Here is a 15,000-nt window from a genome sequence, read left to right on the forward strand (position 1 = left end):
ATCCTCCATAATAAACTTTACGTCTTAAGTTTAACTCAATGTTTTAAGGGAATATGCGTGAAGGCAACATAATTTGCTTCTGCTGCCACCAATGCTTACATTCGCTCGTTCTCTGTTCATAAACGCATTCCTAATAGAAGAAAGTCACGAAAAATACAGAGCAATTGCAATGTTAGTTTTTCGTGACGTTGGCGTACATGCAGCAATTGTCAGATTATGGGAAGAGCGGAGGCATGCATATGCTGCCAAGAAATTGAACCTGTCAAAAATAAGCTTATCGAGGCCGTTACTAGCGGCAAATGTGGCGAAGAACGCAAATGCATCACCCAGGGTTTCACCCACTTTGTGTAAATGGATGGGTCCTTCAAACAGCTTGGTATCAGTACAAGCAGCAGTACAAAGATCCATTTGATGGACCCGAAGATAAATTTTATAAACATTTGCCTACAGAAAGTTGGCTCGATGGTGCTGGGACATTTTAGGAAAGGAGATAAGGGTGGTTCTTTCATCGATCTTGTGCAGTGATGTGCATAAGAAATTTTTATCCTCCACCGAGGCCAGAGGAAGAGTGGGGCTTTGAAGGCTTCCGTTATGCAGATGAATGAGAAAACGGGTTTTAAACATGTCCATGAATTAAATAACCAAAGAAAAATACAAGTTTGTATCTTTCATGGAAATTATCAGTTAAGAACTGGAAACAAGTACTGATGCAAGCCTGCTGATGCTTGATAAGGTGCTTCCTGTAAAAAATATGGCTGCTGCCAATAATAGGTTTCCCAGGGGCTTCCTTTCAATAACTGGTTGAGATTCCCACAGTTCTGTATGCCCAGATAATGATGCCAGATTAGCACAACTGATAGCATGCTCCCAGCCATTTTCCTTTTTTGGTCAATGATCACACCCCCACATTTTGGACACTTTTTCAGTAAATTGTTCAAACAGGAACCAAACACAAGAAAGTCTTTTTCACTGTCTGGAGAGCCATCTTCAAATTCATGTTCAAACAACACTATCTCATCACTGGATAACTATTTTTTATCATCTGGTAATGGCCAATGGGGATCTAAATCTTCATCATCATTGTTATTCTCACCATCATCATGTATATCCATTTTTTCATCTACAAGGACGTCTTGCATTGGTGGTAAGGGGATTGTATCAAACTTGCTACATGTAAAATGTCATAGGTTGGAAAAATTGCTGTGGGTGTATCAATAGGATTTAATTGGGGGTGCTGCTATGGCATAATTGGGGTCATGCGGAATCTTCCATTTGACAGCATGTGGATTTTGTGGGATATCATCCTCTAAAGAAGTATAGGAGGACACGTCAATATTTGCAGTACCACATACAACATTATCATTGCCTTTAGTTTTGCACATCTCAGTTTTAACCTCCACGCTTTTTAGGGTAATGGGATCAAAACAAAATCAAATTCCCACATCATGCATTTCTGGGACTGAGGTAGGCATTTCCAAATCAATGGAGATTGAAGGTTCATTAGTCACTGGGTCATCTGAAGATACATTGTCCTCTATGTCTGCAGCAAGTAGTTCTGAAAGAGTCTAAGACAATTAAAATGCGAATATACAAGGTAATTCTCTTCACTTTACTGCAACTTGAAAGCCTTGAATTTGTCTAAGTTCATTTTGTCATTTCCTCCTCTTTTTAGAGTGACAAACTTGAAAAATAAACACCGGAAATTACCGATTATAGGTCATTTGTAAGGTCGGTTACCTCGCCATTATTTTCCAAGTAAACCCAGCATAATATATTTTAAAACTGGGCGGATGTACACTGAAATTTGTCACCATGAAACCATTGTTTATACATCGGGTCGCGCAATCCCCTCACTTCAAAGCGTGTGCAAACATTGACATGTAAGTGGGCAAATTTATCTGATTCATAGTAGAAACGAAGCAAACTGACAAGCACTAACTTCTCAATGCATTTGTCGCTGAATGCAATGTTCGCTTGATAACCACGGCTTTTTCGTTTTGAGGGCCATAGCTAAACAAGGATGGAATAGCATCATCCTTCAAAACCCTCCTAGATTTTTACCGCGTTAATTTTTCCCGGAAATCTATCTCGAAACAGCTTGCCATGAAATGATCGCTCCAGACGTAGCTGTTTTCAAGTGGTGGCATATTCTTCCATCTGATTCTGTTGAGCCATGCCTTCAGGCGATCGTCTTGTGCGATCCTGTGGTAAGTCACCGTGTACGTGTACGTGTGTTCCCGTTTTAAAGTAAAAGGAAAGTAAAGTCGAAGATACAGATACAACAACAGGAATTATAATTTAAGGAAACTTGAAGAATGAAGAAGCAGCCTTTTATAAATTTGACGATTGTACGTCATCACGAGCTGCTGACCACTGACCGCGGCTCAAATTTTTCTCCAAAATGGCGGATTTCTATTTGCATTTTTGGTCGTCTATCAGAGACAATATTTAATTCCAATGAAACGATATGGGAATGATGTTATCAAAAATTGAGACATGGGACAGAGGCCAAACATACAAGATAACTTCAATTTCACCCCGGAGTTCCCCTTTAATAGATTTAGATAGAATTCGTATATGGCTTGCAGCAAACAAACTTACACTAAACACGACTAAAATAGAATTTTTATTAATTGGGTCTAGGCAAAGGCTGTCAACACTAGAAAGGAATCCCATAATTGAAATTAACAAATTTACGATTAAACACGTTTCGACTTCAAAATCCCTAGGTGTTCAGATCGATGGAAATCTTTCTTGGGAATGTCATATTAGCGAAATCTCTAAGAAGGTTGCTTCTCACATAAGTGCGATTAAGCGTATTAGGTATTTTCTCCCTTTTGAGATTCTACTTCACATATACAATTCACTGGTACAGCCACACTTTGATTACTGTAATGTAGTATGGGGAAACTGTTCTAAGAACCTTTCGTCTAAATTGCAAAAATTGTAGAATTGTGTCGCTCGCATTCTGACTTTCTCTAATTATGACTGCAGTACTAGTGAATTATTTCAAAATTTAAAGTGGTCGAAACTTGTCCATCAGCGCGCAGTCAGTAAAGCAATAATGATGCATTGCAATGTAAATGACACTGCCCCAGAATATCTGACTTCGCGTTTTGTTTGTCGCTGCGATTTAACTGGTTATAACCTTAGAGAGAATGAATACAAGCTCGCTGTTCCGCAACCCCATACTGAATTTTATAAAAGAAGTCTTTTTACAGCAGAAGTGTGTTATGGAAAGGCTTGCCTCTGGAGGTGCAGCAATTGACATCCCCTAGTATGTTTAAGGGAAAATTAAGAGACGTCAATTTCGATCGACAAATAATTTAATTAGCGATATTCTGTTTTTTACACACAGGCTCCTTGAAAAGCAGGTGTTTTCTTTTTATTATTTTAGTTTTTAACTTAGTTTTTAGATTAGTTGGGAAGTTAGTTTTTTCTATACTTCAATGTAAATGTATACCTGAAGGAAATGCCGTGTTTAAATAAAGTTACCTTACCTTACCTTACCTTACTCCCTAGTCATGCCCTTTCAAATGGTATATTTTATGGTATAATTTGAAGCTTTGCATGACACGTTTTTGTGATGTCATCAAATATGACTTCATAATTTAACATTGAGACTCTTTTTTTGAAATTGAGTACCCAAGGTAATGTGCAACGTTTGGTAGAAATCTGTTCAAACGAAACAGAATCACAAATGTTTGGGGTCATTGGGAGCCCGGACGGGCGTGTCCAGATTACTCTATTCCATGCATTCTAGAATGATTTAGACCATCTGAGAATCGATCAGGCTATCTTGCACCGTAAATTACGACATGCGACATGAGTTTTTGTGGGGAACATACCCTAACTCCTAGACACTAAAGACTCGCTGAGCTCCACATTTTAATGTTTACTTCTTAAAAACCTTCTCCGCAATACAATTAAAACGAAACCGGAACATAGCCACAGTTTCGCAATAGTCGTCACACAACTTTCTCATTTCCTTGTTTTTGCAAAATTGTTTTCAATGTTGTTGTGTTTTTTATCGTGATGTTGGATTCGATCCCTTGACATCCGAATAGAATTGACTAGCAAGTTCCCTTGCGACTCTGGCTTTACTACAAACCGTTTGTTCTAAAAACAGACAACAACATGACATCAACAAGAACAAACAAAAATGTTGCGTGACTGCGTGATGATCATCGTGGAACTGCTATTCTGGTTAATTTCCCAAGAAGTAAACATTACAGTGCTATTTTAAAGTGTGGAGCTCAGCAAGTCTTCAGTGTTTCTGGCAGTTGGCGTATATTCCATAAACTACAATCTCAGCATTGTCAGAAATTATCTTAATTTCAAAAAACAAACTCCGATTTTCTGAAAGACTGAGTCCGATGCTTGCAAAAACCAACTTCGATTTTAAAACACAAAAAAAAACAAAGTCCAAAGTTCCTTAGTGTTTTTGACTAATTTCCACCATAAATCAAGGACAGATGCCGGTCATTCGAAAACCACAGTGCAGGAGAATAACGACAAGAATTGAAACAAAAAAAAAAAAGGAAAAAAACCCTGTCCCCGGCCCCACATTTTGGCTTACTACCTTTTAGGACGCACAGTTGACAAGTTGTTGTTGAATGGTTCAAGGGTTAATTCACACGGGCAGTTTATTTTTGGAAAGCAAAGCTTGAGTTTGTTTCGAGGCAACATGGCTTTGCAACAAAACCGAAGGTTTAATTTCTCACATTTTCTAGACTTGGTCAAAACTGGACTGTTCTTTACTTTTTTTTTGTAAAAGTGAACTGCTAATTATGAAAATGGCGAGTTAAATATACCATTTGGACTGAATGAAATATGAACAGTCCACTTCAGGCGGTGTGAAGTTTTTAATAATTATTATTTTATTTCTTAAATTTGTGTTTCTAGTTTATTTCTGTATTTCATTATTCTTTTAATTCACGATTTATGGTGCAAAGTCTTTTTCACTGTCTGGAGAGCCATCTTCAAATTCATGTTCAGACAACACTATCTCATCACTGGATAACTATTTTTTATCATCTGGTAATGGCCAATGGGGATCTAAATCTTCATCATCATTGTTATTCTCACCATCATCATGTATATCCATTTTTTCATCTACAAGGACGTCTTGCATTGGTGGTAAGGGGATTGTATCAAACTTGCTACATGTAAAATGTCATAGGTTGGAAAAATTGCTGTGGGTGTATCAATGGGATTTAATTGCAGGTGCTGCTATGGCATTTTAATTCAGGCGGTGTGAATTTTTTCATAATTATTATTTTGTTTCTTAAATTTCTATTTCTAGTTTATTTATGTATTTCATTCTTTTAATTCACGTTTAAATTCTTTCATTTCTATTATTTTTTAATTTTTTTTTGTACTGTAGTACAATAACACTCGACTGTTAAGCCCTTGGCCGAAAAACTGATCTTAGCCAAAAGGCCGAAAAGTAATCAGGATACAGGATATTTAGGTAAAAAAATTGTGGGGATACGAGATATTTGGGGGAGGGTGGGGGAATTGAGGAGATATGAGATATTTTTAAAAATAGGAAACCATTGAGTACCCCGTGGTAGTGCAGTAAGTTGACAGTATTTTTTTCCATGAATGTCAACTGAGCTGCATTTTGTTTTTCAGGAGATTCAGGTTATCCTTGCATAATATGTAGCCCTAATAGTATACGATATTGCTTTGGTATCGTAAATCAACGATGAAATGATGTGTGAAATGGATCATATATGGAATTGCGGATATGAAATCAAGTGAAGCTATTATCCTCGCAGTTATGAACGCTGGTCATTTGTGGGTTCCAATGTTCCCGTGTACAATGAATCAACGATGAAATAATATATGAAATGGATCATATATGGATCCGCAGTTCTACACAATTGCAAAAATTGTATTCATAACTGCCAGGATCATAGCTTCACTTGGTATCGTAAATCATTACAGTGCCATGGTAGATGTCCTTCCTAAATACCCCCTGCGAAGACATGTGGTTCAGTAAAATACTAAACCCAGAAAGATTGAATTAAGTAAAAGGAAATCAAGAAACATTGGCCTGACATGGTGATCATTTTCAAAATCCCTTACAACTTCGTTTCCATCACATGCGTAAAGGGGGCCTGTCATGTTAAATTTGCTGTTTTAGGTCAAAACTGGGTAAAAACCTAATTTAGTGTTCTGGCTTGCACGTTCAACATTCCTGACAACCCACTGATAAGATATGAAATATATTTTTGGCAAAAAGAGCTTTTCGTATTTAATTTTGACAACTTTCCGAAGACCATATTTGAATACAATTATTCAATGAGTATCGCTTCAATGTTCAGACAAAGCGTTTGACAATGGCTCACTGGCCGAGTGAACACACCACAGAGTAAAAATACTTTCAGCTCTGACGTAAGCACAAAGCCCTTCCAAACAATGCATGCATGCAGCATGCACGCAGCATACATGCTGAATGCATGCAAAGATTTTTGCATGCATGCCTGCAGGCATGCAAAGAAAATTGCATGCATAGGTGCATGCATGCACTACTATCTGCATGCATGAGAGTTGTTTGCATGCATGCAAGAATGATACATGCATGCAAAAGTTATTGGTACACAAAAATTATTGTATCACCCTACTGGAAACAGAAACAGCAAATCTATAATTTAATAATTTATAATGTTGAAAGTTATGTTAAAGCTCATATATTGATTGAGAAGTTTAATACAAAAATATTACTCTTTAATGCAACACAATACATGTACACTGTACATTTTTTTCCCTACAAAATCCCCCACTTTCTCTTCATTGTCTAACTTTGGTGGTGCTGAAAAAAATATACTGACTGCTTCCAGCAAAATATTTCTGGTTTTTGATAATTAATCCATCTCCCAGCAATTTGGGGCACCGCAGATGTATGCCACAGAGGGCAGACAACTGATGACCACTTGTTTTTCCTTGATGCTGATAATGGGAATGTACATCATGGGCTGAGTTCTAAGAAAAATCAATAAATTACGTTGTTGTTAAATTATTAAGAAATTCATAAGCAAGTTTATACTTGAAATCTGTTTCACTTTCCATTGCTTCTTAACTATTTTGTGATAACTGTCAACTATTTCTTGGAGTGATTAAAGTCAGAACTAAATTTTATGTTAAGTCACCATCCTCTGATTGTAAATGAAACCAATCCAAATAAATTCGAAGTTTATTCAATCAATGTTTGTAGAAAAATTAAACCAGTCTACACGAGTGCATAACATTTTGCCTCAAAACTGCTAAAATTTCTTTAGGTATTTGGAATTTTTGTTTTAGTTAAATATTTTCATGTCATAAAATTATAGTGCTATAATTGCTGCAACCCACCAGATGAGCAGCAACACTAATCTTGACGGTCTGCTTGTGTTCTATGCCAGGAAATTGATCGATTTTGTGTCTGTCCCTATGATTTTGACGTCATTCTGTGATATGCCAAATATTGCCCTCCAGCACGACATTATGCATATGGCATCCCTCACTTATCTTGTTGGACATGTTCAGTTTTGTATTGTTTCACCTCACTGGTCGAGGTATGATTCAGTACAATAATAATTATAAATAATTATCCTTCTCCTCGCTAGGCAATTTACTTGCTTCATTCGCATCAATGAGCAAGTTAATTCTGAGTTTGTTCTCCTCAGCAAACAATTAACTTGCTTCAATCCCCTTGTGCGGCAAGGTAATGATCAACTGCCTGGATGCAACTTACTAGTATTAATCGGTTTTCATTTCGTCTATGTCTAATTTATTTATATCAGCAAATTAGACCTTCAAACAATAATAACATTATATTTACTACATATATAGGACATGCATCATTTACTGTCTCCACTTTTAAAAACTATATCAAACAGTCCTTGTTGTATTTACATGTTTCCCCAAACCTCAGGGTACATAAAATGATTTACCATCCAACTAAACCCTTAAGGTTTTGCATTGGGCAGCACGTTACTTCCAATAAGCACTACTGTAAAGACTACTGTAAAGCTGTGTAACCAGGCATAATATTGGACGATGGAAGACTGGACACCGAAATTCACAGCACCTTTCTCAAACGGTCTCGCAGATAAGCCGCACCTACGCTTTTGATCGCAAATTTTTGGAAAAAAGGTGCGGCTTATCTGCGAGTCTTTACGGTAGTTGTATGTCTGGCGGATCCATTATATATCACTGGTTTCATTTAGCAAAACATTGTCACCTCATGTAAAGGGAAATATAGGTCCAACAATGATTCAAGGTGTTAATTATTTAGTGGTAAGAGTGTGATGTCACCATGTTACAGGATTCTCAATAGAATTTTGAACAGCAGTTTGCTGTACTATTTTCAGGCGTAACACTGCAACTAACTGACACATCAGTCATCTACTGATCAAGTTGGCTTTAAAGCTGTAACATGTACATGTAGACACCATTGACAGGTGCTAGGGGTTTTGGGTGGAATTAAGAACCCTGATGCTATCATAATGATAATTCGCACATGTACTGTACATTTACATAAGCTGTCATGTGCCACAGCGACAATTATAGTAGTAAAAGATAAAACAAAAGCAAACCTGTCACTGATGAATGGTTTTAGGTGGTAGCCTAGTTGTTTGTTAACAGTGGAGACCACCACATTCGCCATTACATGTTTATCTGGGGAGGGAGTCATCTGGTGAACTGCTGCCAAGAAATATGGAGTGTGGCAGCCTTTAACCACAATCTTCATGAAGTAGTCAATTTCCCCAACTCCTTCTTCTCCATCGTTGGCTAGATAAGTCACTGTGAAGCTGTTTCGCCTTTTGACTCTTGTACATGCGATGCTGTAAAAGAGCTTCTTCCTGAAGCAGATTTTCTTAAAGGAATAAGACTCCAGGACGTCTACTGCTGCCCCTGGAATTACCTCATTCAGTTCAGCCAACTGAGTGTTGGTCAAATCAAGTTTGCTCAGGTGGCCTAACCCTAATTTGTTTTGATGATATTTAACTAATAATTAAAAAAGGGAAGAAATTATAAATTATTCCAGAATATCTTGAATAAGCACATTTTTTAACACAGCTGAACCTTCCAAAAGCTAGTGGTACCCATTTTAAGAAACACAGTCCAAAAAGAAAAAAACAACCTAACAGATAAAGTGGGTGAATCTTGAATCTTGGTGTTGAAGCCTGATGCTATTACTATATCAGTCCACAACTACATGTAACCTGTGTGAGCCATCAAGAGTTTGCATTAAAGAAATCACATCTTCAGAACTTTCAGCCATGTTTTCATTTTCCATCACTGTAATCATCCGCATTGCCTTAACTGCAGAAACCACCTGCAAAATTAAATTTAAAATTTTATTCATTAACAGATTGAACAAAGACAAAGAAGCCATTAAGTGCCACATATCACACATGTAAGGTAAATTATTAGTGTAATAGTCACCTGAGTTGCTACATGATGGGTTCCATGGATTAGTTTTGTCATTACACCAATCCAACTTTCAAATCCAAAACAAGAGAAAGCCCACAAGGGCCCTGCAAGCCTAACACTGCTTGTCAAATGTTTGCATGCATTATGGACATTGATGGTGCATGCTCCTTTACCTAAATAAAAATACAGATAAATTAAATACTGTATACAGACTTCTTTTTTCTGAAAACACAATCGTCAAAATTAGACTTGCAAAAAGGGAACCATTGCATTTTTCAATTCTTCAATCTAAACAAAAATTATTAATCTTTTCAGTGCACAGAGAAACACACTGGAGAGTAACAGGGCAATACTGAACAGGAGGGAAAATGCAGTATGGAACTAAACCAAAATAAACCGGAACAATACTGAAACAAGGTGGAATGACAACAAAATGAAACGGACTGGGCAAGAATGGTACTGGAATATACCGGAATGACTCCGGACGCGAATGTGGCTGATCGAATGACACTGGAATAATTATAGCAGAATAAACATGAGAATGCCAAAATGTGCTGTTTTAGTTTGTGCTGACCAATTTTTGGTTGTTACTATTTCTATTCAACTTTTGTTTGCGTCAAATGATTCCCCAAAGGAATTATGTTGTTTAAATTGCCTTTTGTAACATTTGGAGCACTTTGATAAATTATTTTCATAAATTATAATTTTATTCCAACTTTCAAGTGTTTCAATTATTTAGTGGTTTAGTGAGAAATTTGCTGTGGAACTACAATCTTGGACAGAATAAAATGGAAAAGAAATGCCCCCTCTCCCCCAAATCAAGGATGAAAAATTAAGGTGCGTGAAGGCCAAAACGCGCCATTTTCCCATCACTGATTTTGAGGGGAGGTGTGGTCTCAATGTTTCATTTAATTTGTCCAAGATTGTAGATAAGTATATTTTTTTGTGAACAAATAGCAAGTCTTGTTTGGAACTAAATAAACTACGAAAAGTTGTAGTGTGCCCTGCAAAGTAAATGATGGCTGCCAGTCTATTAACATTTCTACAATTCCCAATAAAAAATTTCTTGATTCTACATAGTGTTGTGATGTAATTGAATTTGAAAAAAAAACCTTTAAGAAACAATTGGTACCATAATAAATTTGAGTGAGGCAGTAGAATTCTTCAAGCTGCCTATCTGCCATAAAAAGGTGGGCCTGTGTTACTGGCTGCTGAAGAAGGAAATACACTGAAGTGGACAGGAGGGCATAATGACTGTAATATTCATCTGGCAGAATCCCCTTTAGCACAGGAAGTGAGTAGTACAACAACCATGATCGCACTTCAGAAGCTGTCAAATTAAAGAAAAAGGTAATTGAGCATTATTTAATTTTTTCAATTATGAGTAAGATAAATAATAAAATTGCAATTAATAATACCCTTTTCAATGACATAATACAAGAGAAAGTTACTTTAAATATTTTCCAAAGAATCTTCAATAATGATGGTCAAGGGAAACAATTCTCAAGATTCAAGGGAGAGAAATCTAACTACCTATCTACCTAGTTAGAAATCTAACTAACTACTTCGCGACTCCGCCCAATACGGAATATATTTTCTCCCAACTAGCTGTCAATATAATGTGGTATTGCTGTCTCAAAATCGCAATTAGTTTATAAGGTACAGTGTACTTTGGAATCAAGAATAGAAAGGATCAAACAAAATACATGTATTTACCTTTCCAATACTTCCTGTCTTTTACCAAGCTGCGAGGCAATCGTGATATGAAGTCAGGTGGTTGACACTTTGATAACCGCTCATCGATAAGAGATATTTTGTCGCCTATGTAAAACTTCTCATTTTTGTACTTTTTATCAAACCACAAGGCAAACAGCATTTTGACAATTCCAAGCAGCACACTGTGCATATAATCCAATGGCATTCCATTGATAATATCAAAACCATCAACACACAAACCTTTTTGAACAATAAAATAAATTTTAATTAATACATATTTTACACCTTTAATACAATATTGTACTTGGTAACAAATGTGACCTTCCACGGGAAAACGTACACTAACGCTAAACCGTTAAATTGACCGAAGCGTTAGATATCCGTTAGCCGTCCGTTAGAAGTTTACATGAAACCGTCAGAGCGTCAACTTCATCCGTTAGAACGTTAGTCTTATCCGTCAGAACGTTAGGTTCATCCGTCAGAGCGTCAGCCTCGTCCGTTAGGGGTTTAGCCTCGTCCGTTAGAGCGTTAGTCTCATACGTCAGATGTATAATAGTTATTAACCTTATCCGTTGGGCAAATCTTGGATTCTGTTGGCAAGTGAATTAATAATCTGTATCGATTGTTCCGGATCAGAGGATTCGTAGAGCGTCGTTTAAAAATGTGACCCTCTTTGGGAAAACCGGCCGTGTCCTTCTACAACTTAGTAGAATTACATGTAGTAGAGCGCTTTTTAAAAAAATTAAAAATACCGAGAAAAATGAAGGGTTTGTGTTCGACGTTCACCTCTGCGTACCAATAGTAAAACAAGGGTGGAAAGCTCGATTTCGGATCGCTCCAGCACCAAGCCGATTTTCACTGACAAATTCGCATCGTACAGGTTTCAAATCACGCACCAATCAAGCTGAAACTCACAAACAAATTCCTATCGTACAGGTTTCAAATCACGCACCAAGCAAGCTGAAACCCAGAGGTTTCCTTTCATGCCATTATATCTGAAATCCGTCCAAAACTCGAAGCGCTGGACCTCAAATAAAATTGAAAAAATCCAGCATTGAAGCGTAGTTGGAGTTTGGTGTGACGGCTTGCAGCCGTCACAACGTTTGCTCCTCTGTGATTGGCTAATAAGAAATCATCATCCAATCAGAGAGGAGCACATGGCGTGACGGCTGCAAGCATGTATCTAAAGCCGGTATACGAAAATCCTGCTACGCATCCTTGGCGCTGGGAATGCTGGAGTTTTCGATATTATTTGAGGTTGAGCGCTTCGAGTCTTGGATGGATTTCAAGCTGAAATAACTACGCTAATAGGTAGAATGGACAATAAAGACTCCAAAAACGAAGACCAAAGATCGAAGACCCATCCTGCGCGAACGCCAAATTAAATGTAATTGAATGATGCATGACTTACCAAATTTCAACTGAAAAATATCTGTTTAACTTAACCACTCGCCTGGAGTTTCTTGCGAGCTTTTTTGCCCCCTCGGCATCTTAACTGATGATACAGAACTCTTTTATCGTATTTATAGCAAAGAGCTCTCTTATGAACGCACCGCTTTGAATTTATCGTTACTTCGGCTTTGAAAACAACATGAAATGCTACATTTCTTTGGATGAAAATAATCATTTGTTGTATTTTACTTTGCAACTACAGTAGCTAATGAAGTAATGGATGCCGTGAGAAATTCACAATTTAGTAATGCATCGCATCATTGTGAGTCCGACGGTCAAAACATATCGAGATTAGCCACTTTTATCCGGACTTCGTTGCATTCAGCAGTCATGGCGCCATGGGCGCGCCTCTTCGGAATCGTATTTTAAAAGTCACGCAATCGTTTCTGGTGGCCTGTCTACATCGTAGTATTCTTAAAGCAAAAAACTCGCTGAAATGTGCATCCGATTTGTTTTGGCCAGCTCGCGATGGTGCTAGTCCTTCAAACCATGGCCTTTGTTCGATGAACGGTAATCGCTCACCACGTTGTGGTGTCATCGATCAGCCTTTCGAGCTTAGAACTAAGACTTGGTGTTAAAGCGCTAAGGCAGAACGTTAGAACTGATGGAAAGAACGTTAGAGCGTTGGCACAAACCGTTAGAGCGTTAGCACAAACCGTTAGAGCGTTAGCACAAACCGTCAGAGCGTTAGTAAAAAACGTTAAACCAATCTTCAAAACCGTTGAATATCCGTTAACCGTCCGTTAGTTTTAAGCCGTTTAACGGGCAAACGTTAGTGTACGTTTTCCCGTGGAAGGTCACAAATGCATGTGAGTATAATTTCAAAGTCAGACAAGCATAATTAAGACAGGGAATTTCATTTCAAGTTTGAGAATGAACCATTTGTAATGTCCCACAATAATTATAACAAGACAATAATTATTGGTTTCATGCATATTGTGCATTTAGTAGTGGCTTCTGATTATATTCATGTACAAGTCCATGAAAATGAAAAACTTGATGTGACTATAATCATGGTGCAAAATAAAATCATTGCAAGCTTGAGTTCTCAGCTTGAGTTAGCAGGCCTTTTAACTTGGTCAATGCTGTATTTTACAAGTAGCTGCATGGCTAAAGCAGAGGCCAACAAAAATAAGTACCTGGTAACATCCCTCCCACGACATGTCCGGAAATTTTGCATTTGACTTTTTGCAAATCACACATGTTTATTGTTAATTTGGGGAATCAATTCGCAGATACTTGTTTTTTTTTTTGTTTGTTTTTTTTTTTATCCAGCTTTCAAATTTGTCTATTATAGCTATAAAAGCTCAAGCGAGCCTTTCAAGGTTCACTTGCAGTTCTCTTGTACAGAGAGCATTACTAACTACTAGCGATTTGTAATTTTCCCTCCCACCCTCCGATTGGAGATGGGATGGGCACCTTGTTTTTACGTTGCTTCAATAAAATCAGGTCACTCCTGTGCGGTGCGGTTAAGCCTGAGCAGCATCTTCAAAGAAGCTTATTGGCTTGTCCCAATCAGCACATGCTGTTTTGCATTCAGCTAGGAGTGCTGGGAGGATACATTAAGAATACAACTGCTCTTCATTTTACCAGTAATTAGCTCGGCTTGTAAGTGAATACATGTTCATTTGTTACTGTTTTAATTTGCTGAGAAATTTTATTTGATCGATCTTCGATCTTCGGCTTCAAATTTGCCCAAATTGAGTGTGGACTTGTGCAAAAATCGCTCAGCTTATAGCTGAATAAGTACTGTAATTATTATGACATTCCAGTGATGTTTCTCTTGCCAATAAAAGCAATGCCCGTAATTGACATTTAAAAGTGTTAAGTATTAAGAGCCACAAACATTTCACAATGTAACTTCATCAGTGTGATTTTTTTTAAAACAGTTCATTCCTACCGGAGATCCAGTCAGTTGAGCTTGTTGGCCTTGCTCAACAACTCTTTCTTCTTGCCTTGGATGTTTTGGTGGGCCAATGATAAATGGATAACATCTCGAATGACCTTTTCCCACTCGCACAACTTCCCCTTCTTCCTCACAAAACGAACATCCAGATTTGCCATTGAACTGAGTAAATGCTTGTACTGATGACTTTCCAGGAAGATCTGTGGCAACCAGTAAGCACACAGCACGGCAAACAAAACTCTCGCCATTGATTTCCAGAGAAATTCCTTGTGGAAAGTTATTGACATGGTCGTACTACATGTACACAAAAGACACAATCTTAAGCTCTTTGTTTTTGGCAGCATCCCCAGAAGGGACCAATATTATATTCCCAGTTTAAAGTCTATAAACTATCATATCAAACCTTATCATCTCTTTTGAGTTTGTTCATCTGCTCACGGAATGGAGCTAGAAAAGTTGTCATGGATGGTTTTCCTGGTCCAAACCATATACCCCCTAGT

The 15,000-nt window shown here is 37.6% G+C and overlaps 1 protein-coding gene across 1 annotated transcript; it reads right to left on the bottom strand.

Annotated features, from left to right (window-relative positions):
* Nucleotides 1-9,193: 9,193 nt before the first annotated feature.
* Nucleotides 9,194-11,317, bottom strand: LOC138013365 (uncharacterized). Its single transcript, XM_068860416.1, has 4 exons — nucleotides 11,143-11,317; nucleotides 10,559-10,756; nucleotides 9,439-9,599; nucleotides 9,194-9,328 (listed from the first exon to the last, which is right to left on the bottom strand). Exons 1-4 carry the CDS (start codon nucleotides 11,300-11,302, stop codon nucleotides 9,194-9,196), a joined length of 654 nt encoding a protein of 217 aa, XP_068716517.1. The 5' UTR covers nucleotides 11,303-11,317.
* Between the last annotated feature and the right edge of the window lie 3,683 nt (nucleotides 11,318-15,000).

Source organism: Montipora foliosa, chromosome 8 (assembly GCF_036669935.1).
Source record: "Montipora foliosa isolate CH-2021 chromosome 8, ASM3666993v2, whole genome shotgun sequence".
NCBI classification, from domain to species: domain Eukaryota; kingdom Metazoa; phylum Cnidaria; class Anthozoa; order Scleractinia; family Acroporidae; genus Montipora; species Montipora foliosa.